The sequence below is a fragment of the Caretta caretta genome, chromosome 6, assembly GCF_965140235.1.
Source record: "Caretta caretta isolate rCarCar2 chromosome 6, rCarCar1.hap1, whole genome shotgun sequence".
NCBI lineage: Eukaryota > Metazoa > Chordata > Testudines > Cheloniidae > Caretta > Caretta caretta.
In genome coordinates, this window is record NC_134211.1 from 105,044,590 (window position 1) to 105,068,166 (window position 23,577).

At 42.1% G+C, this 23,577-nt stretch overlaps 1 protein-coding gene across 3 annotated transcripts in view; it reads right to left on the reverse strand.

The window, feature by feature from the left end:
• Positions 1-16,892: 16,892 nt before the first annotated feature.
• Positions 16,893-23,577, reverse strand: part of ATG2B (autophagy related 2B) — an 81,241-nt gene continuing 74,556 nt past the window's right edge. For all 3 annotated transcript variants that reach the window (XM_048852484.2, XM_048852485.2, XM_048852483.2), the window contains exons 41-42: positions 22,393-22,542; positions 16,893-20,970 (exon numbers count right to left, since the gene is read on the reverse strand). In XM_048852484.2, coding sequence (XP_048708441.1) covers positions 20,740-20,970; positions 22,393-22,542 — 381 coding nt within the window. In that variant the 3' untranslated portion in view covers positions 16,893-20,739. The remainder of the gene's footprint in view (positions 20,971-22,392; positions 22,543-23,577) is intronic.

Sequence of the window (23,577 nt, forward strand, 5' to 3'; positions counted from 1 at the left end):
CTGGAATCCCAACCTGGGGTATTCTATCTGCTACCCAAGATCCATAAACCTGGAAATCCTGGGCGCCCCATCATCTCAGGCATTGGCACCCTGACAGCAGGATTGTCTGGCTATGTAGATTCCCTCCTCAGGCCCTACGCTACCAGCACTCCCACCTATCTTCGGACACCACTGACTTCCTGAGGAAACTACAATCCATTGGTGATCTTCCTGAAAACACCATCCTGGCCACTATGGATGTAGAAGCCCTCTACACCAACATTCCACACAAAGATGGAGTACAAGCCGTCAGGAACAGTATCCCCGATAATGTCACGGCAAACCTGGTGGCTGAACTTTGTGACTTTGTCCTCACCCATAACTATTACACATTTGGGGACAATGTATACCTTCAGATCAGCGGCACTGCTATGGGTACCCGCATGGCCCCACAGTATGCCAACATTTTTATGGCTGACTTAGAACAATGCTTCCTCAGCTCTTGTCCCCTAATACTCCTACTCTACTTGCGCTACATTGATGACATCTTCATCATCTGGACCCATGGAAAAGAAGCCCTTCAGGAATTCCACCATGATTTCAACAATTTCCATCCCACCACCAACCTCAGCCTGGTCCAGTCCACACAAGAGATCCACTTCCTGGACACTACGGTGCTAATAAGCGATGGTCACATAAACACCACCCTATACCGGAAACCTACTGACTGCTATTCCTACCTACATGCCTCCAGCTTTCATCCAGACCACATCACATGATCCATTGTCTACAGCCAAGCTCTACAATACAACCGCATTTGCTCCAACCCCTCAGACAGGGGCAAACGCCTACAAGATCTCTATCAAGCATTCTTACAACTACAATACCCACCTGCTGAAGTGAAGAAACAGATTGACAGAGCCAGAAGAGTACCCAGAAGTCACCTACTACAAGACAGGCCCAACAAAGAAAATAACAGAACGCCACTAGCCATCACCTTCAGCCCCCAACTAAAACCTCTCCAACGCATCAAGGATCTACAACCTATCCTGAAGGATGACCCATCACTCTCACAAATCTTGAGAGACAGGCCAGTCCTTGCTTACAGACAGCCCCCCAACCTGAAGTAAATACTCACCAGCAACCACACACCACACAACAGAACCACTAACCCAGGAACCTATCCTTGCAACAAAGCCCGTTGCCAACTGTGTCCACATATCTATTCAGGGGACACCATCATAGGGCCTAATCACATCAGCCACGCTATCAGAGGCTTGTTCACCAGCACATCCACCAATGTGATATATGCCGGCAATGCCCCTCTGCCATGTACATTGGTCAAACTGGACAGTCTCTACGTAAAAGAATAAATGGACATAAATCAGATGTCAAGAATTATAACATTCAAAAACCAGTCGGAGAACACTTCAATCTCTTTGGTCACTCGATTATTCTTCAATTCTGCTGAATTGGAATTAATTTGCAAACTGGATACAATTAACTTAGGCTTCAATAGAGACTGGGAGTGGATGTTTCACTACACAAAGTAAAACTATTTCCCCATGTTTATTTCCCCCCCCACTGTTCCTCAGACTTTCCTGTTAACTGCTGGAAATGGCCCACCTTTATTATCACTACAAAAGGTTTTCTTCCCTCCCTCCCCCCACTCTCCTGCTGGTAATAGCTCACCTTAAGTGATCACTCTCCTTACAGTGTGTATGGTAACACCCATTGTTTCATGTTCTCTATGTATATAAATCTCCCCACTGTATTTTCCACTGAATGCATCAGATGAAGTGATCTGTAGCTCATGAAAGCTTATGCTCACATAAATTGGTTAGTCTCTAAGGTGCTAGAAGTACTCCTTTTCTTTTTGCTAATACAGACTAACACAGCTGCTACTCAGAAACTGCAGTGTTATTCAGGACAAATGTTTGCAGAGTCAAATATGTCAAGTTCACATTTGCAACATTCTGAGCTTGAAGTCTTCTGCCCTTTACATTATGAACTGATTTTAAATCCATCTATTCATTTTCAGTAATTACATTACACTTCAATTCTAGAAAATGTGCTTACAATTACTTCCACCAATTCCAGACCGATATTGAGCTATACTAAGCTAGGTGGGGCCATTCACAGCCACACCATTTATTTCACAGATAGAGCTGCTTTGTTTGTTTATCTGCAAGCAGACTCTAGCATAAGGATTTGTTCTCTGTTTGAAGTTATCAGTGAATGTTTTATATAAACATATTGCAGTCTACCGCTAGCTGATGAATGACTGAGCTAAGGCAGTTGCTTTGAGTATTTGCAGTTGAAAATTTATACTGCATGTTTAGTCACCTAAGGCACATGGTTTCATTTTGTTCCCTGATTGGGTGACTCAAATCCACAAAGAGTTTTCTGAATGGCCACACGAACACTTTTGAAGTGAATATGTATCCTCATGGGAGCATAAGTACAATTGTACAAGCACTGGTAAGACTGTGTACAATTCTGGTCATCCATGTTCAGGAAAGATGAATTCAAACTGAAACAGGCACAGAGGAAAGCTATCAAGATATCACAGGAATAGAGAGCCTGTCTTACAAGAGGAGACAACGATTCTGGCTTGGTTAGCCTAGCAAAACAAAAACTGAGAGGTGATTTGATTGTTTCCTGTAAATCTATCATATGGGTAAACACCAGGGATGGTGAAGAGTTATTTAAACTAAAGGACAGTACTGGCACAAGAAGAAAGTGGGTATAAACTGGTCATGAACAAATTTAAGTGGGAAATTAGAAGACTGTTTCTAACCACCAAAAGGGTGAGGTTCTGGAACAGCCTTCCAACAGGAGTTTGTGCATGGGGTAGCAAACAACTTAATTAGCTTTAAGAAAGCTGGACAAGTTTATGAGTGGGATTGTATGATGGGGTTGCTTGGGGCCGGGGTGGGGGAGGGTTGGATTTGGATCCCTCAGGGCTATCTACTGGTGTATTGTGTTCCTAAAATCTCATGCTTCAAAGCATCAGTCACCTGCAGGGGGCAGGAAGTTCCCCCTCCTTCTCCCCTCCCCCAGAGTCAAAGAGAGGCAGTTTCTCAGGTACTCCTAGCTAGCATGGGCTACCTACCACTAATGTTTATCCCATTACATCTTCAAGCATGTCTTAGAAGACATTGATGTTGTTCCATATGGGTTTTTGCCACAATGTCCTTTCACTATTCATCTCTAATTTATATAATCTGGTTTTCTGGCCTTCTCTGAGCAGAAGAGAAAACACTTGTGACAAGTGATGGCTAGATGTCCCATTAACATCAGCTCTAAGCCTTATTAAAAAACCCAAACACTGCTGTTCTGGACAGCCCTTGAAGTCATACTACAATAGCCCTATTGTGATAGGATATGGACCATTACTACAGAATACCGCATTACCAAAAGTAAGACTGATTCCAATCCAATCCAGCTCCATAGGGAATGAAGATTATTCCCATATTTGATGATCTATGTGAAATGAGGTGATTATTACTTACTGTGTGTAGAGAACTCAAATGAATAGTCCCTGCCCCAAGGATCATATAACCTGGATTAGAAACTACAGATAAAATACACCACAAGGTCAGATGACCAAGCAGTTCTCAGGCCAGGTATATACAATACCAATCACGGTGGTGGCTTTTCTGGTCTCAGCAGCGAAGTCAAGTACTGAATAGGTGCAGAAAACACCACTACAGTCTGTCCCTCTGGGTCAAGATTGATACACATTGGCAGAGCACAATAGGGAAGCTTTTAGGGCCAGTTCAAGGGCATCTGGGATCCTGGAGACCCACTCATTTGAAGGCCCCTCTCACATGTAATCAGTCACTTAAAATAGGTCTATACGGCAATCAGAGGTGTGATTCAAGTTCATGTAGAGGACTCAAAATAGCTTTGATCTAGCTTGAGCAATGATAGTAGTGTAGCTGCAACACCACCATGGACTAACCTTCTGACTAAAAGTCTACACAGGACCCTCAACACCTGTGTGCCACAGACACACTGCTATTGTTACCCCAAGTAGCTTTGACCTAGCTAGATCAAAGCTAGCTCAGGGTATGCCTACGTGAGCTGCAGTCATACCTCGGATACCCTTAGTTAACCCCAGCCCATGCTTACAATTAAGGTAGAGGGGTGCAAAGGCTCAGACAGGCAGCAGCATCCAGGCAGTGGCCAATGAGAGCTGAACAGACAATCAGGGGCAGCAGTACCATGCAGCTTACAGTATCTGGGTCGTGGAAGCCTGCTAGAGGCAGGCTTGAGAGGACAGGACTAGGGTTGCCACTTGTCCAGGTTTTCCCAGGATTCCCTAATTTTTTGAGGTAGCTGTTGCAGGAGATCAGTAAGTGTGCTTGTGGCACAGAAGCTCCTTAACAAAGAACTCACCTCAGACCTGACTAACTCATTACACTAAACATATTAGAATATTTATACACAAAGAGTAACATGTCAGGTAGCTACAGAAAACTTGCAACTTGTGAAGATTCGTAATCTTTGTGAGATGTGTGGATGGTAATATTTACAGAAGAGTGAATTTATATTGAAAGTACACTTTATGGACTTGGTGTAAAAGTTAGTCACCAGGGAATAATGTTTCTCACCAATGGCCCACACAGGCAGTGGAGAATTACCACAATGCAAGGATCAATTGTATAGCCTTTCACAAAAAAAGACTTTCAACGGGAAACCATCAGACACAACCGCAAACAATCAAAGCTACTTGAAGATTAAAAAGGAACATTACAGCAAGACAGGGGTTAGCTTTGTCTGTGACTAGAAACAAAAGGCTGTTTTCAGTATAACACAGACGAGGGAGAAACACTCTGCATCCATTCATTAAGGAAACCCCTTTGTGGGGCTGAGGTGTTTTGATGACCATTTAGATCCTGGTTCTTGGGAAGCCAGTCAGCTCTGCAACAGATTGAACTATGTTCTTAACTAGGAAAGGTAACTATTAATAGATGTAGACCAAGGTTCACATTTTGCAATTTTGTTTTGTATTGTAACCATGTGTGTCCATCACTTTCTCTCATTTTTAGTTAAATCTACTGGATTTCATATAAATGCTTACAAGTGCTCCGTGGTCTGCAGGAGTGGAGGTGTCACAGGGCGCACCACTCACCATTTGTCTGGTGCTTCCTCTTGCTCACTCTGGGGGATTTGCTCTTGAGACTAACATCCCTTTCTGTGGTTGCATATTGTCACATCATCTTGCTCTCTTTCAGGTCTGCAGCTCCCAGGAACCCCAGCATCCTTTTCATGACTCAGCTCTCTGGCTAGATCACTCAGTGTTTTCCCCCTCCTGGGGTACATCAAAGTCTTTCCTTCAGCCGTGCTAGGTAATCTTCCCATTCACTGCCTCGGTGGCCCATAGGGGAACCCAGGCCTGCCCTCTGCTCTAGGCTCAGTCAGGGACCCTACACCCAGCAGTTCTGGGCTTTCCTCTCCTACCACCTATTGCTCCTTCCCTGGACTGCTTCCCATAACTCCTGGTTTCCCTCCTTACTCTGGGTGTACTAGCTCCAAACCCTCCTCCCCAGATGTGATAGCAACCTCCATGCCCCTGCAGCCTACAAACAGTCCTGCCTTTTTCCCAAGAGAGGCTACCTTTTCCCAGCAGCAGCAGCCCCTAGGCATTGCCAGCTTCTTGGTTTTATGGGCCCTGCTTACTCCTGCACAGCTGAATCTGCTTGCAATTAATTCCCTGCTCCGTGGCTCTTCTTCTAGGTGCAGCCTGTGGAGTTAATAGTGTACTTTGGCCACCATAACCGCTTCTAATCCTATGTGGAGGTTTAAGGTAAAACTGGGGTATGCTGCACCCTTAGGGACAGAAGATCTGGAATTTCTGATTAGCTAGAGTAGCTAGTGTCAGGGGCTGGATATCATAGGATGAAAACTTCAAAGGAACTCTGGGATCAGGCTGCACCTATTGTTAACCTGCAAGGTGAAGCCAGGGCTGGCATAGTCCAGAGGAGAGTGCTTGAGTGGCTGAAAGGCTAGTGGTGTTAGGAAGAAGACACCCAGCTGGCACAGGCAGGATTATTTCACGCTGGAGGCAGAGGGTTGCACAGTGACTCAAAGTCCTGTGTACCCTGAGAAACATCACAGTGTTCAGTGCATACTGCAACTGCCCAGTTTGATGGGCTTGGGAACATCCCAGATGTCCTCTTCTTTTCTACCTCAGAGCTGTCAATCTCAAAACCTGACACCCCCTTCCACACACCAACACTGCCCTGGCTGTCCTGTCTCAGCAAAAATTCTGAGGGAGGAGAAAAGAACAACATGACCTCGCTGGGCCAGGACAAAGTCAGGGTATCTCCCCTGATCAACAGGCACAACTTGCTCACCCCTCTTCTTGTTTGGTTTGGAGGAGTGAGAAGCAGGGCTGGAAAGTTTCTCCTGACTGTCAGGGTTTAAAGTACTGAGGAAGCTGTAGGATCGATGGGGTGGATTGGGTGAAGCACAGCTCCCCTTCTTCTGCTGAAAGCAGAGGGAGAACTCCTCTTCCTCATCCCTGGGTGGCAGGGCAACCCTTTCCTGTTCCAGTCTACTTTAACCACACCTGACAGCTTCATGGCAGCGCACTAGGCTTAGTAAGCCAGGTGCGGAATACCTGCACTGCTACCTTCTCCCCCTAAAAGACACCCACTCTCCCACCTCCTTTAACCCTTGAACCCATGAACGTACAACTCCCATGAGCCACCTCTGCACTTCCCACAATAAATCAAATCAATTCCACCCCTGAATAAGTCATTTGCATTTCCAATCAGTTCTGCCCATTCAAGCCAATCCATGTTGTCTCCCCAGAATAGATTCCAGCCTCAATCAATTCTAGCCCCAAATCCAATCAATCATCCCCACCCCTACTACATCACACTCTTTTTGTAGGACAGGGTTGCTTTGTGGCTGCTGCTGCCCTCTATCTCCAAAACTTTCATTCTGAGCCAGGTCCCCCTCCTTATCATTCCCCCAACCTGCGTCAAGGGTGGTGACTACAGCTGCTCAGTTACTCCACTCGTCCTTCTCCTGATGAGAAACAGCTGGTGATGCTTGAGCTGCCCAGCTCAGTCCCTCCCTCTATGCCTATTAAAGGAGCAGCAGGGTTTACCAGCTTCCCTTTCCTTACAGCCTAGGTCTGCCTTCTTGTGGGCCACTTCTCAACTGAGGGTCTCCTGCAACCACTAGCCTCACAGTCCGCTTGATGTGGGCCCGGGAGCTTGCCCTGCACTCAGCAGCACTATTGTTGCTCTGTGGAGAAAGGGCTCCAGGCCTGGGAGGCCAGCCCTGACTCCATTTTCTGAATTGTTAAAACGTAGAAACATAAAATCAAAGACGCAGCAGCAGCTGCTGCCAACTAGGATTCAAATGCGGAGAGCTAATTGTCTCACAGATGGCTACAGCAGCTGCAAATGTTTGTGCTTGTGTGTCTGCCTCCTGCACTGGGCAGGAATCTGCCAGCTCCTGTTCACACTGTCAGAAAGCATTGATGCTGAATAGTGCTGACAGGATCTGGGCCCTATTTTGGTGCCCTTTGCGTTCCTGCCAGGAGGTATTTGGACCAGGTTCATTGTGCTGGTGCTTATCTAGCGACGATACCTATTCCCATGCAGTTGATGGCATTCTGCACCCATGGTCTTGAATGCACACATTAGTATGCAGTAGCTGTGAATGACCCACAGGTAACAGGATAGCATAGTATCCAAGTGCTGAAACACCGCAGGATAGGGCAAGAGGATGTAAGTGAAATTAAAATAACTAAGGACATTGTAAAAAAAAAAAAAAAAAAAAGAGTACTTGTGACACCTTAGAGACTAACCAATTTATTTGAGCATAAGCTTTCGTGAGCTACAGCTCACTTCATCAGACCCTAACCCTAAGTAATGAAGTCAATGTAGTTGCACTCCCCTTTACACAAGATGCATCTGGCCCACTGACTTCCTGATCCTAAGGAGACTGTAATATTAGCACTCAGAGATAGCAGTAGCGAGTAGCAAAAGAGAAAAGGTTCAGCATTACTTGCAAAGTATTAAACAACAATGAAAAGCCCAACAGAAATTGAGCTCATAGCACCTATTGGAGGCCTTGAGCTCAAAAATGGTTTGAGGTCATGAGATGAACTGATTATTTTAGTCCTCAAAATTATGCCCTTGGAACTGGGTAGATAGGGGCATGCCATGTTAGTGCTGAACTATTGTTCAGTAGTTGCAGGAAATCCTGGGCCCATGTATAGGAGAGTTAAACATAAGCAAAACACTAATGACACTAGGAACTACATTTCCTAATAAAGCAGGAAGTATGTATAAAAAGCAACAGGGCTTTTGAATATGCCTGAATTCTCTTTAAATAGTATTTATTACTCATGGATCGCTGTCCTCAAGCATAGTCCTGTACATAGGCGCCTACTCCGTGGGGGCTCCGGGGCTGGAGCACCCACAGGAAAACATTAGTGGGTGCTCTGCACCCACTGGCAGCCAAGTTCCCTGCCCCACCTCACCTCCATCTCCTCCTCCTCCCCTGAGCGCGCCACATCCCCGCTCCTCCGTCTACTTCCAAGTGCTTTCCGCTGCCAAACAGCTGTAGCAAGTTCCGGGACGGAGGAGGGAGAAGGAGGAACATGGCTCACTCAGGGGAGGAGGCAGGGAAGAGGCGGGGCTGGGTGGGGATTTGGAGAAGGAGTTGGAATAGGGGCAGGGAGGGGGCGGAATTGGGGCAGGGACTTTGGGGAAGGGGTTGGAATGGGGGTGAGAGGTGGCAGGGCAGGGGTGGAGTCGGAGCGGGGCCAGGAGCAGAGGGGGTTCGAGCACCTACCGGAGCCCTTAGAAGTCAGCGCCTATGGCCCTGTACTATTATTATTACTTATTGTGTATTACGGTAGCACCTAGGAGCCCTAATAATGGACGAGGACCCCACTGTGGTAGGTGCTGTACAAACAGAACAAAAAGATGGTCGCTGCCCCAAAGAGTTTGAAAAAAGTGGTCTGAAAAATGTGGGGGGAGGGGTCTATCATAACCTGAGAGCAGCAGCAGTTGGTTAGATAGTGCTCAAAGAGTGCTTCTCAGGGACCCGGCTTATTTATTTATTTATTGCTGAATCTGCAACCCCTTGCAGACCCTTCTCTTTACGCCCTGGAGCTGATGATCTAAGTATAAACAACAGGCTGGTACAATTAGTCACTGCATTTCTCCTTACAACTTTGCCATGTCTAATGGATTAGTGATCAGATCCCTGTCCCCTTTTCCACCTGGTGCCCCTTTTACCAGCTTGGGTCCAGTCCATTACCTAACGTACTGGCCATGCCAGAACACAGACGTAGCAATCCCCTCGTCCTTCCAGCCCATCACTTTATAAACACACTCTTGCCACACCCCATTTCTCTGTGGGTCACTGTATCTCCTCCAAATGTTCAGTCTCCTCTTTGGTACAGCATGTTCAGAACTTACCAAGTTTCTGCTGCTCAAGGGCCTTAAAGCACTGGAGTCAGTATGATGCTGTGGATAGAGCATTAGCCTGGAAAGAGACCCATCTTCTATTCCCAGCTCTGCAATAGCCTGCTGGTTGGACAAGTCACTTCCCCTCATTTTTCCCCATCTGTAAAATGGGGACAATGATCTTTATCTCATTTGTGAAGTGCTTTGAGATCTACAGGTGAAAAAGTGCTATGTGAGAGCTAGGTGTTATTGTTATAACAATGGATCTGGGTACAGAATGAGCTTCACATGCACACTTTCTTCACCGTGTCTTCTGTAGTTTGTCAAAATCAGAGTTAAAATAAAGCATCTCTTCATCACCTTGTCCAATCTTTTTTCACTCTTAATTGAAGTAATTCTTCACAACATGCTTCTTACCATCAGCATGCACCATGCTCACTAACCTCTGGGCTATTGTACACTTCCATGTAATACAAACATAATCAGCCTTTGGAAAATGGAGTGTAAATTTGTATTTCTTTTCTGCTGCAATTAGCTCTCTCGTTCATGACTGCAGGAAGAGACCAATATCAGAAGTCTTTTATGGAGGTATATCCAACACACTGACACTCACTGGGATACAGTAGTTTGGCTAATTTTTATTTGCTAATTGCTTATTTTATTTTATTTCTGTGAGTGTACATACATTTATTGTTTGATGAAATATTCCTGATGAAATCTTCATAGACTGTATGCTTGTCAGGGCAGTCAGGGTGGGTAATTTTTTCAAAACTGCCCATATGACTTAGAAGTCTAAGTCTAATTGACACTTAGTGGGGCTCCTAAGTGACTTAGGGCCAGATTTTCAGAAGTATTTAAGTGACTAAAGATGTGGATAGGTGTCTAATGGGATTTTCAAAATCCCCCTAAGGCATCCCCCCAGATGCCTATATCACTTTTGAAAATCTTGCCACTACTACTAGACCCCTTAAGGCATATTAATAAGCGCAGGAGCAGCTAGAGGGTTTTTGGAAGGCTTCTCTACTCACCATTCTCCACCAGATGCAGAAGGATCATATAAAATGATGGGAATCCTTTAAAAATAGTCTTAGTGATTTGCTCACAACAGAGGCAAAGACTAAGGCAGTGGTGCCCAAACTTTTCCTGTCACGCCCCCCTTACCACTAATGGAATCTGTCCACACCACCCCCTCCCTTACAACACAGCCAAGATTCTTTAGTAGAGGAGCTTGGGCTGACAGTGGAGGTGGGGACAGAACTGGAGATGGGGGAAGAGCTGGGGTTAGTGGTGGAGCTGGCCTGGGGGGCAGAGATGGAATGAGGACAGAGCTGGGATGGGTGAAGCAGGGGGCGAAGTGGGGCTGGGGCCAGAACTGGGCTGGGGGTGGAGCAGGGGGAGAAGTGGAGCTGGAGCTGGGGCTGGGGCCGGAACTGGGCTGGGAGCGGAGCAGGGGGCAAAGTGGAGCTGGGGCTGGGTTGGGGGCAGAGCAGAGCTGTGTCTGGGACTGGAGCCTGAGCCAGGATGTGGGCAGAGCGGGACTGGGTGGCCCTCCGTTCCCTCCGCCCATGGGGGCTAGCTTGGGCTCTGTCGCACAACTCCCACCCAAATGTTCCTCTATGCCCCCTTAAAGGGGCATGCCTGTGACACACTGTACCTCAAACTAGCACCCTGTAATCCCCATATTCATCATTCATATATCGTTGTGATATTTCATACAAAGCATGCCATGTAAGATATCATATGAAAGGTCATGATCTGCTGAGACCCATTATTCTCTCCAAATATGTATATTGTTAGTATGTATGAAGTTATGAGAATTTGCATATGGTTGCTATTGAAATATATTGAGTTTGGGAGTCGTCCACTGCTAGTTCTCCAGCGACAATAACAATAGGGGGTGACCAACACCTAGAGGGCGTTAAACCACCATTAATCAGCAGGGGAGTTGTGAACAAGGTATTTACAATTCTCTAAGAGAGTTGTGCAAGCACCACACAATGGGACTTGTTCAAATGTATAACTCAGTTGTGCAAGACCACACCTGGGGGACTGCTCAACTCTGGGACTCAGCAAGGCCCACCAGGACATGTCTGGGCTAGTGTTTTCCAGGCACAGGGGCTGAGGATATAAAATAAGGGACAGTGGCATCATGCAATTACCTCTTTTCTCACCCACCTATGCTGAAGGCAACAAGAACACTGGGAAGACAAAGACTTCTGGGCTTGTTTAATTTGGAGATTGCTTATTTGGGTTTTTTGTAATAGGTGACTTACCAAAGTATAGTTTAAAAATGATTGTAGGAGTGGTTTTGGTGATTGACTGGTGTCAATGCACATCATTAGAATTTTAGAATCCTCCTATCCCCCCTCTCATTCAATTAAAAAAAACACTCCGAAATTCATGAATTTTCTGGCCCTCATACTTGACACATCCTACGTTCCAATATTTTGTCCCATACCAGGATATGCGTCAATGGTCCAACATGGGAACATACCACACTGAGGCAACAGAGACCATGGAGGATCGCGTGAGTGAAGATGACCTTTTTTAATAATGGAAGTACACACACATTTATTATTTTAATATTTTTAATGAGGAACTGCTAGGAGCCGGGTCCCCTGAGCCCACGACTGAATGGGGGCATAGAACTGCCTCCATGAGGATCACTTTAAGCCACTGCTCCCTTTCTTTAAGAGTTCTAGGGTGAAACTTGCGACAGATCTCACAGCGATCCTTTTGGTGACTCTCTCCTAGGCACCTGTCATAAATATAAAGGGAAGGGTAAACCCCTTTGAAATCCCTCCTGGCCAGGGGAAAGCTCCTCTCACCTGTAAAGGGTTCAGAAGCTATAGGTAACCTCGCTGGCACCTGACCAAAATGACCAATGAGGAGACAAGATACTTTCAAAAGCTGGGAGGAGGGAGAGAAACAAAGGGTCTGTGGGTCTGTCTTTATGCTGTCTTTGCCGGGGATAAACCAGGAATGGAGTCTTAGAACTTTTAGTAAGTAATCTAGCTAGATATGCGTTAGATTATGATTTCTTTAAATGGCTGGAAAAAGAATTGTGCTGAATAGAATAACTATTTCTGTCTGTGTATCTTTTTTGTAACTTAAGTTTTTGCCTAGAGGGATTCTCTATGTTTTGAATCTAATTACCCTGTAAGGTATCTACCATCCTGATTTTACAGAGATGATTTCTTTACTTCTATTTACTTCTATTTCTATTAAAAGTCTTCTTGTAAGAAAACTGAATGCTTTTTCATTGTTCTCAGATCCAAGGGTTTGGGTCTGTGGTCACCTATGCAAATTGGTGAGGCTTTTTATCCCACATTTCCCAGGAAAGCGGGGGTGCAAGTGTTGGGAGGATTGTTCATTGTTCTTAAGATCCAAGGGTCTGGGTCTGTAGTCACCTAGGCAAATTGGTGAGGCTTTTTACCAAACCTTGTCCAGGAAGTGGGGTGCAAGGTTTTGGGAAGTATTTTGGGGGGAAAGACGTTTCCAAACAGCTCTTCCCCAGTAACCAGTATTAGTTTGGTGGTGGTAGCGGCCAATCCAAGGACAAAGGGTGGAATATTTTGTATCTTGGGGAAGTTTTGACCTAAGCTGGTAAAGATAAGCTTAGGAGGTTTTTCATGCAGGTCCCCACATCTGTACCCTAGCGTTCAGAGTGGGGAAGGAACCTTGACAGCACCGTAAACACGAGAGTGTGGATTGCTCTTTGGCATGCGCTTTGGACAGACCACACAGTTTTTAAACCCCGGAGACCATGGCCTACCACAGCTCTGGAGATTCTAATTACTAACTACTAAGATAAACTAACTCTGTACAAACAACTACAGGACGTTCCAGCCTACCGTCACTGGCGATAAGAAGGAACTGAGGGGGTGGTGGGTCGGCAGGGCTCTATATTGAGCACCATGAAGGCACGACTCTTGGGGGTGCCCGGACCGACTGGACGGACGCTGCAAGGGGAAAAATCTTCCAGATACTGTGCACATGCGTGCACGCACACCTGATTGGAATGGACATGAACAAGCACTCAAAGAAGAACTAGAACTTGAATGTTATAATTCTTGACATCTGATTTATGTCCATTTATTCTTTTACGTAGAGACTGTCCAGTTTGACCAATGTACACGGCAGAGGGGCATTGCTGGCACATGATGGCATATATCACATTGGTGGATGTGCAGGTGAACGAGCCTCTGATAGCGTGGCTGTGATTAGGCCCTATGATGGTGTCCCCTGAATAGACATGTGGACACAGTTGGCAATGGGCTTTGTTGCAAGGATAGGTTCCTGGGTTAGTGGTTCTGTTGTGTGGTGTGTGGTTGCTGGTGAGTATTTCCTTCAGGTTGGGAGGCTGTCTGTAGGCAAGGACTGGCCTGTCTCTCAAGATTTGTGAGAATGATGGGTCGTCCTTCAGGATAGGTTGTAGATCCTTGATCATGTGTTGGAGAGGTTTTAGTTGGGGGCTGAAGGTGACGGCTAGTGGCGTTCTGTTATTTTCTTTGTTGGGCCTGTCCTGTAGTAGGTGACTTCTGGGTACTCTTCTGGCTCTGTCAATCTGTTTCTTCACTTCAGCAGGTGGGTATTGTAGTTGTAAGAATGCTTGATAGAGATCTTGTAGGTGTTTGTCTCTGTCTGAGGGGTTGGAGCAAATGCGGTTGTATCTTAGAGCTTGTCTGTAGACAATGGATCGTGTGGTGCGATCTGGATGAAAGCTGGAGGCATGTTGGTAGGAATAGAAGAACATACTGGCCATAAGCTGAACTGCTTAAAACTGCCATCTCACTGTCCTTGGCTGTGTGCCAACATTGCACACTTCAACTACCAAACATTTTAATTATAAACCATCATCTTATTTCTTTAGTATACGCTTAATTGTTATGCATCTTAATGTTATGGTCTACCGCTGTCACCAATTTCTTACCACTTTAGTTAATTTTATTCTGGTTTCCACCCCTATTTTCAGTGAATGGTAGCAAAGCAATGTTCTCAGTGCTATGCTTAACAAAATAGAGCAGCTCAAAACCCTTCGTATCAGTGGAAGGCTGAGTTATTTCATGATTACTGTTTACGTTATATAGCGCCATTCCTCAAAGCAGACACACGCCTGGGCAAAGGCACCTCAACTATGGATCAGCACCTTGGGAGAAACCGCAAGGATGCCAGAGGGGTAATTCTCCAGGAATGGTTCAAGAAAGCCCCCGGTGAATGGGATGCTACACTAATCACGAGAGGCAGGGATAAGTGCCACACCATGGGCTGCTCACTGAGATGTGTGAACAGGAAAAAGAAAAGGAAGCAAGGCCTTGCAAGGTTTCCAAACAAAAATGCCAAGCTCATCTGCAGCCCATTGAGGGCTGCTTCATGAGAACCACAATGGGCATCTGCAGCCCCCTGAATGCTCCTTTGCAAGCATCTGGGTGGACATTTGCAGTCCACCATAGGCTGCTCTGCTAGATCCTGGCTAGACACTCCTTTCTCTGAGCCCCAGATTTTGTGCCTTGGGCAGCTGGACGTTACTGACAGTCATATTTTGATGCAACATGTTTAAAGAGTGATTTTTCTCAATATGTTGGAGTCTGATAGGTGCATCAAATAGCTCAGACATAGGTGAGAGGTTTTTCACAGGAGTGGGTGGGTGAGATTCTGTGGCCTGCGTTGTGCAGGAGGTCGGACTAGACGATCATAATGGTCCCTTCTGACCTTAGTATCTATGAATCTAAATGCACTGAAATCACCCAATCAACAAGGCTATGATATGGTCTAAAATGGGGGTCACTTCCAATTCATATAAATGTAAATACACGTTTAAACTCACTTCTCTTTATTTCATTGCATGAAACCTTTCATTAAAAGGCACAGTCAACTCCATGTTACTATTTTAGAATAACGTCTACCTAGATTTCCTGACCAGGAGCCATCTTCTTCTCTGTATAGCTTGAACTTGTCACTTTGCTCAACTTGCAATGGAGGTTGGGGAATAGCATGTTAACTTTCCAGACTCCTATTTTTGGGCCTCAAGTAGCTGCTTGTGCTTAAGACAGCCCTAGAGTTTGCCTGTTACACTCAGATGCTAAAAGGGGCTTAACATCCTGTCTTCCTCCAAGTTCCACAAGGATCAGGTCTTTGGAAAGCCTGACATCTGGGGCTCTCTCCCTGACAAACACAGTTCACTCCATAGCATTTACAAACAAGATAATACCACTATTCTCTCTGTGCTATACAAAGAGCTAATAGCAAAGCATACAATTAAAGTTACTTACCACTTTCCAAGTGCAACACCCTGTCTTCAGTCACCTCTACCTTTACCAAACTATTTGAGCTGAAATTTGTCATGCTGGGTGTCTGCCACAGGGTGATTTTTTTAAAAAAAAGTTTCAGCAAAACAGCTCAGCTATGTCTGAGAGTGAGCTTAGGGGGAAAATATGTTTTGCCCACATTACAAAAGAAGTCTAACATCTGTTTAATTGCCTATGCAACCTTAATTCAGCCCCTTTGTGTATTTGCACTGTGATAGTCTTTAATGACATGATCTCATACTATTTTTCCATAGGACCCTTGCTGAATGCATCTGTTCTGGGGATGAATCAGGGTATGTAGTGAAGGCTGTTGTCTGTAGGACCCCTACCTCATTTGTTGCACTAGTTGGAAGGTGTGTAGTGAATGAGAGAGGAGATTGCAGGAAGAGAAAAACTGTCTCCTGGATAAGAAAGCTGAATGCCAACTTGCAGAATTAGATTCTGCACAAAGAGTTCCTGTGTGAAGCTGGGCAAGTCACTTGAACTAAGCTTTTCAAAGATGGCTACCAACTGCATGAGACACCTGCGGCCAGATTTGCAGAAGTGGTGAGCACTCATGACTGCAAGTGAGCTGTGCTTTGAACATATGAAGTGCTATAAAAATGCAAAATACTCTGTGCCTTGGTTCTCTAGCTAGACACTGAGGATAATACCACCTATTCTCACAGTGGTGTGGAGATTAATTCATTAATGTTTGTGAAGCACTTAGATGTTATGGTGAGAGCACTATTAACACAGCCATCAGGAAATTAATAATTTTGTATTCATTCAGTACAGGGTTTGAATGGTGTGCAATAACAAAGACCTGGGGCCAGACATTGAATGTGGAGGATAAAAGTAGTATTGAGTAACTTCCCATTCACCAAATGAGGCAGGGGTTCTATGGGAAAAACAGCATAAGGTAAAGTAAAGCTGGTTCATAATGCATATGTAGAAGAGGGCTGAATTAAGAGGCACAGGCAACCTTAATTCTGGTATTTTCTAATTTTTGAGGGCTTGACTTTGCAACCTTAATACTCATTTAACATAGATATACAACATTAGATTAAAAAAACAATACCAACTTAAGTCAGGTGAAAGGCTCATAGTTACTTCTGCTTTTTTTAAAAGAGAGGTCATTTTCTATATTAAATTTACACATTAGGATTAGAAAACTGACTTGAGGCAGAGTAAGATGTTTATTAAGTATTGATACCAATCCACAGCTTTTTCCATTAAGTATATTGAACAGAACAGCCTATTTGTATGAGGCTTTTACCATTTTAATATACTAAAATATACATCAAGATTGGTGCAGATAAGTTATGATCTAAAAATAGTTCTCAAATATATATATGGAGGGCACAAGTACTTTAAGCAAAATAAAGGAAGATTAAATATTTTAATTCCTTTCACGAGTGGTTTTTAACTTCATAAGATTCTACTGTCTTTACACTAACAAATTATATACAAACAATGCCACAAAACTACTTTACCAGCAAACATGTAAAAAATATACACATACATATACACACAGTTCCTTTTCTGTCTAAGCTACATTAGGGTGTTTGTTTGTTTTTAAGGAAATCCAGTGTAAATACATGATTAATATTTATGTAGTAAATTAATAGCTTTTTTTTAAAATTTGTAAACCAGATTCATAGCAAGTTAAAATAGTTGAGAGAAGCATACATTGAGAAGGCTGGAAATGGATGGGACTAGATGAAAAGATGGGTGCAAAATGATTTAATATATACATCTGTTGAAAAAGCTTGTATTGCTGTGAGAGCTGGGATGGTTAGGAATATATATTTAATCTAAATTAACTGCTGGATTTCACTGTTATTTTACAACAAACAAAACAAAAACAAAATACCCAAAAAACATTTGAATGTACTTAAAGTTTAGGTATCACATTTTCAGGTGTCGGGATCAACTCCAGTAAAAAAGGAATTTAGCTTGTTGATGTCATCCTGCTATTAAATAGCATTTTGCTTTATCAAAAAAACCCATCTCACTAATGACATTAAACATTGATAAACTGTACAATAGCAAATAATAGATGCAAAAAAAACAAACAAAAAAAATCCCCACTGTAACTGATTTTTAGTGATGAAAAAAATTAAACACTCACATCCACCAAGTATGTAGCCATTGGCGACATGACTACATGTCCCTAATCTATGTGCATGTAAGTACTGGGTATACTGTATTATTAAAATTGTGTTCTGCTCTGCAGTTTAACAGCCGCCAACTAATACCTGAAAGGAAATGGAAGCTGCTTCTAAATGGAGCCAGTTATAGGCTCCTCTTAGTCACAGAAGAGATGTTTACGAAGAAATTTTTAAGAATGATGGAAGTGATCTCTACACCAGGTACTTCCAGGGCACTTGCCACTATACTGTTAAGAGCCAAGATGCTTAAGAAAATCAGAATGATAGCTTTGAGCCTGTCTCCCTGGATAGCATCAAACTAAGCAGTATTAAAAGTAGCATCGGTCAGTATTTACACCTTTGTGAATGTGTACAGGGAAGAAAGCAAAATAGAATTGTGTATGTTATTTACACATCTACACATTATACAGTGTGTTCAGATCTGATTAAACTCATTTGGAGTTATGAAAAATGTTAATAACTATAACAGAGTTTGTTACAGTGAAGAGCTCAAGTACAATAACCTTATCACAAACCTCATCATGCTAATGGAGATATACAGCACTAGATTTGCAAGTTTGTGTGCAAATTACATATACACAGATGTATCACCCACCATAATCAAAGTTTTAGTTAAACCTTATCCTGTGTATTTTGTAAAGTGCCCCCCACACACACTTATAGTAACAAACAGCACATTTGGTGAATCCCTTTTTCTATACCCTATATAATTTTTTGATTAAGAACATAGGGTATGCACATCTGCAACACATTTTAAGACACTGACCTAGTTTAAAGGTTGAATTTATTTATTTTTTAATTTAAATGTAAACCTTTCTGTTCAACTTTTGCAACCTAAACAAAATTCTTCTAGCCTATGAGAACCAAGAAGCTAGCCATAAACAGATCAGTTTTATTGAGCAGGTTAAATAAGTTGCAAGCAGTAAACAGCACAAATAGTGAAAAGTGACGTTTGAAAATTTGAACTATTAAGAGACTTAATAAAAAAGAGAGCTTATAAAAATATAATATTATATCTTGACAGTGTGGATCTATGTAGAAATAATGTATTCTAAGGGCATCTCCCTGTACACTTTGATTGTGGGGAATCTGTAAATGAAGTAAAAATAAACAGCCATTTCTTTAAATTCAACTGTTAAAAATAGTTTATATATATGATAAATAGACAGATCTACGTTGTCTATTATAGTATATGCCAATTAACTTGGAAGGATCTTTACCAGCATGGCTGATATATTGGTATACTAGCCTAATAGTAGCAAATGGTAATGACTGCAGCTACAGTATACTACTTATAACATAATTCCACTTACAAGGATTCATTCAAGTGGTGTCAAGTGATTATGATGCATTTACCCATGTGTGAAATGCTCCCCTCTGATCTTTTAATATAGAAATTACCAAATAATTAGACAAGGAAAAAAATAAACCCAACCCCCAAAACAAACCCCAACAGACAATAGTTCATGTCATTAAATCTTCAGCTTTTTTGGGGGGTGGAAGATAAATGGCATCTCCTCTCAGCTGTGACAAGATGCCTAATTGATACAACCAGCCAGTGACAGGGGTACCCCAATTAAGTGGATTCTAGTATATCTAACAAACCCAGCAGTAAAATGTGCCATTTTTAAAACCAAGACCTTGTTTGTAAGTAACATTTTGTTTTAAAATAAAATAATAATAATAAAGCAGAAGCTGAATTGCTGCTCATGACATTCAGTTAATCAAAATTGTATAATAGGAGTTTGAAATATACCATGTTGTGAGAATGGCAAAAACAAGTTTGTAACAATATAACCTTTAAATAAAGGGAAGATTATTAAAATATATTCTGCATAGAATTTTAAACTAAATTATGAAATTGTATTTTTGTACTCTGCTTACCCCTTACCTACATCAGTTCTGTAACTGCTTTATTTTTAAAATATAGTTATTTCATGATAGGCAACAGTAGATCAGAAGACAAAGAAACTAGTATTTTTCATTTAATAGGCAGTTTAAACAAAGCAAGACACATTGCATTTTGTTTTTCTTCCCTTAAAATTTTCATCAAACGTTGTCCCTTTCAAAAATTGGCATAAGTTTCTAAATCATAAAGGATAATGCACATTACTGTTTATTCACACTATAAAAAAAGCACAATATACAGGCCATATCCTTTAAAGTGCAACACAACAGAACATGTCTGCAACATTCAGGTTCTTCAAAAACCCACAGAAGAAGGAATTTGATATTTAGGAGGGACAATTATTGTTCACAAGCATATGGACACAGTGTAATTGCTGAACAGTTACCAAGAGACTGTCCTTGTTGTAAGTGCCACACTAAAAACAATGCTCATGACCCATAAAATTATAACATTCTGTCTGACTTCTTTTCATATGGTTTCCATGTCTGATGTCCAAAACAAAATTCTTACTATTTAGTTACTGAAGAGCATCTATGGAACCCTTTATCGAAGACAGTTCTTTGAGCATGCTCAAGAAAACTTTTAAAATACACACAGTGTCACAAAGGGGCTGCTGATTCTAATGGCAAATCAAATGAACCAAGAAAAATATGGTAACTGAAATACAGCAAGCATGTTTCTGACTTGGCAGCAAATGCTCCACTATGTTTGACACTAGCTACCAAATGTATGGTAACACGCAGCATGTCCACAAGCAAGTACCAATTTGCTTTTCACTTCTGAACTTTTTGGTTGGATGTTTTGATATTAAATTGTTTGAAAAACCTCCTCGTTCCTGAGATGAACACAATGAAATGAAATGAGTTCCATCTAAAGCTGCCACTGGGACATAATGTTATGTATTTCCAGCATCGTTATTCTCTTGCTGAGTCATATTTAAACTATCAATCCTCCCCAAGGCGCCATTTCTGTGACTCTTCTTGACGCACATCCGGACGGATTTGGTTTCTCATTCCACCTAAAACATTTGAGGTTGCCTCTGTTGCGACAATGAGAGGTTTCACCACAGCTGGTGGAATTTGGCGGAGGACTCCTCCTACTGCTCCCGTTACCCCTCTGTTCTCATGCTCTCGAGCAGCAGTTTCATATATGGTCTGGGCAGTGTCTGTAATTCCCTTGGGAAATTGAGAAAAAAAACAAAAAACCAGTTACCTAAGAAGAAAATCCATCCTTTTCTAATTTTATGGACAACTTCAGTTAGGGCTTGTCAGCATGGTGGGGTAATGCATTCTATGGGAGTGTGATTTCTAAAGCACACTAACATGCTGCACACAAATTGGTCTGTGTAGACTCTGCTGTTGTGCACTAATGGTTCCCTAGTGCACTTTAATGTAGAATTGTTTCCAACAGCACTATGTTAAAGTGCGCCAGCAGAGTCTACAAGGGGCAAGTAACATGCAACACATTAGTGTGCTTTAGAACTCAAAACCCCATGGAGTGCATTACCCATTGTGTAGACAAGCCCTTGCTCAGCAGAAAACTGTGTGTGTGTATTACATCAACACTTTACGGTAACTAGACAAGTTTAATGTGATTGTTTTGATATTTTTCTTATTAAAATCTGATAAACATAGGAAGACTGATTTAATATAATTGCTTGGGGGAACTTCTTGGGCTGTGGAGGAAGCAGGTTTGGGCTATTCCAAAATGATGGAATTCACTGAAACTTCCTCACCTCAGTTAGACTCACCTGTCCTCCAACAATTGTTATCACACAAATGTCACCCCAAATAATGACCAGAATAAAAAAAAAAAGATGGACATTTTTACTAACACACAAGAGATGAAACAAATAACTGAACCACAATACAACTAACTACAACACAGATAATAATTCAACTTTTTAACATACTGCTATGGTAGAGAAAGACAAATTTCACTCATTTCATGCACAGGCTGCTGCTTAAATCATAAATGCCTGAAATTTAATTTTAGATAGTGTTAGATGCCAAAAGATAAGAATAACTGCTACGTCCTTCTAAGGTTGTTGATATTCACTAGGACAAATCAGCAAAACAATATCCAGGGAGATTAGGTTGGATATTGGGAAAAGCTTTCTAACTATAAGGATAGTTAAACATGGGAACAAGTTACGTACTGAGGCTGTGGAATCCTCATCATTGGAGATTTCTAAGAACAGGTTAGACAAACACCTGTCAGGGATGGTCTAGGTATACATAATCCTGCCTCAGCTCAGGATAAAAGAGTAGATGACCTGTTGAGGTCTCTTTCAGCCCACATTTCTATGATTCCATGAATGCAAATTTGTAGAACACAGATTTTCTATTGACTCAGGTTATAATTCATCTTGTTTGGAAGGTGCCTTGGCCTAATTCTGCTTCTCAGATTTTCCCTACATGTGACGCTTTTATAGAGTTTGGTCTACTGAATTAGATTGTACGTTTCAAATGATCTGATATTTCCCTCCAGCTGAAATTTCAAAATAAGAACTTTTTAATACCATCTTACATATTTCATATTTTGCTTTAACAAGGTTTAATTGCACTTTGGTCAAAAATAACAGCATTTGTGCATACCTCTTTTACCACACTGTATGCTTTGGCCACACCTTCCCGTAGGTCTACTGGCTGATGAGCTAAGCGATGCCGAGAGAACCGTTTGACCTTTTTTGTCTCCATACAACTAGGACCTGGGGAGACCATGTCATAAGCAGTTTCTGCAGCTGCCTAGGGATCAGTTCAAATGAAAAATAAATTAATACATTCTTAATATAGCATTTGATCACATACCTAACCAACCCGATTTACAAAATTACAATGATAATCCATCACGTACGTTCTTGTTTTTTTTTTAAAGATATGAATATGCATTTTACATGCATTCCTCCCTCTATCAGTTGTTACCACAATACAGGCTATGTATTAAATATGAGTTTAAAAAGGGCAGACAAATATGGCCTCAGAGGGTTTATATTACACTCTACATTACATATTAGTAAAACAGTCTCATCACTTTTACACACTGAACCACCACATGAGTCATCAGAACTAACATAATTTCTCCTCCTTCCCTCTGTCTCAATGTACAGCGATACCATAACATTAAAACTCCTTTTTAATTTTGCTTCACAGTGGAATGATTTTAAATCAAGGTGATTTTAATCACTGACTTAAATGATAATTTAAATAACTTAAAAAAAATCACTGATTTAAATCAGGTTCGGGCTTTGTAAAACTATCTTGAAAATTTATGACACTGCAATTTTAAATTATGTTATAATAAACTAAATTATAAATGCTGCTTTTTAATTGTCGCTACTGATAAGGTTTATATTTTATTTGAATTTTACAAAATGGCAGTAGCTGAAAATTGAAAATTAAGGCTCTGTTCCTAAAACACACAAGCAGGTATGTACCTTTAATCATATGAATAATGCCATTGACTTCAATGGGAAATCTCATATGCATAAAGTTAAAAATGTGCACAGGAAGTATTTGCAGCTTCAGGGGCTAAAATTGTAATTTTAATAAACTCTTTTCTCTTAGTGCATAGAACTATTTTCATTTAAAAACAAAATTACTTCAATGTTAACAGCAGAAAGTTATTCCAAGTTTGAAAACATTAATAAAGTTAGTGTGAACTTTTTATATACACAGGTCAAAATTTTCAGAAGTAGGAGCCTAAAGCTAGGCTTCTAAACCCATATTTAGGTGCCTAAACTGGGATTTTCAAAAGCATGTGAGTGATTCAAGAGCACAAGT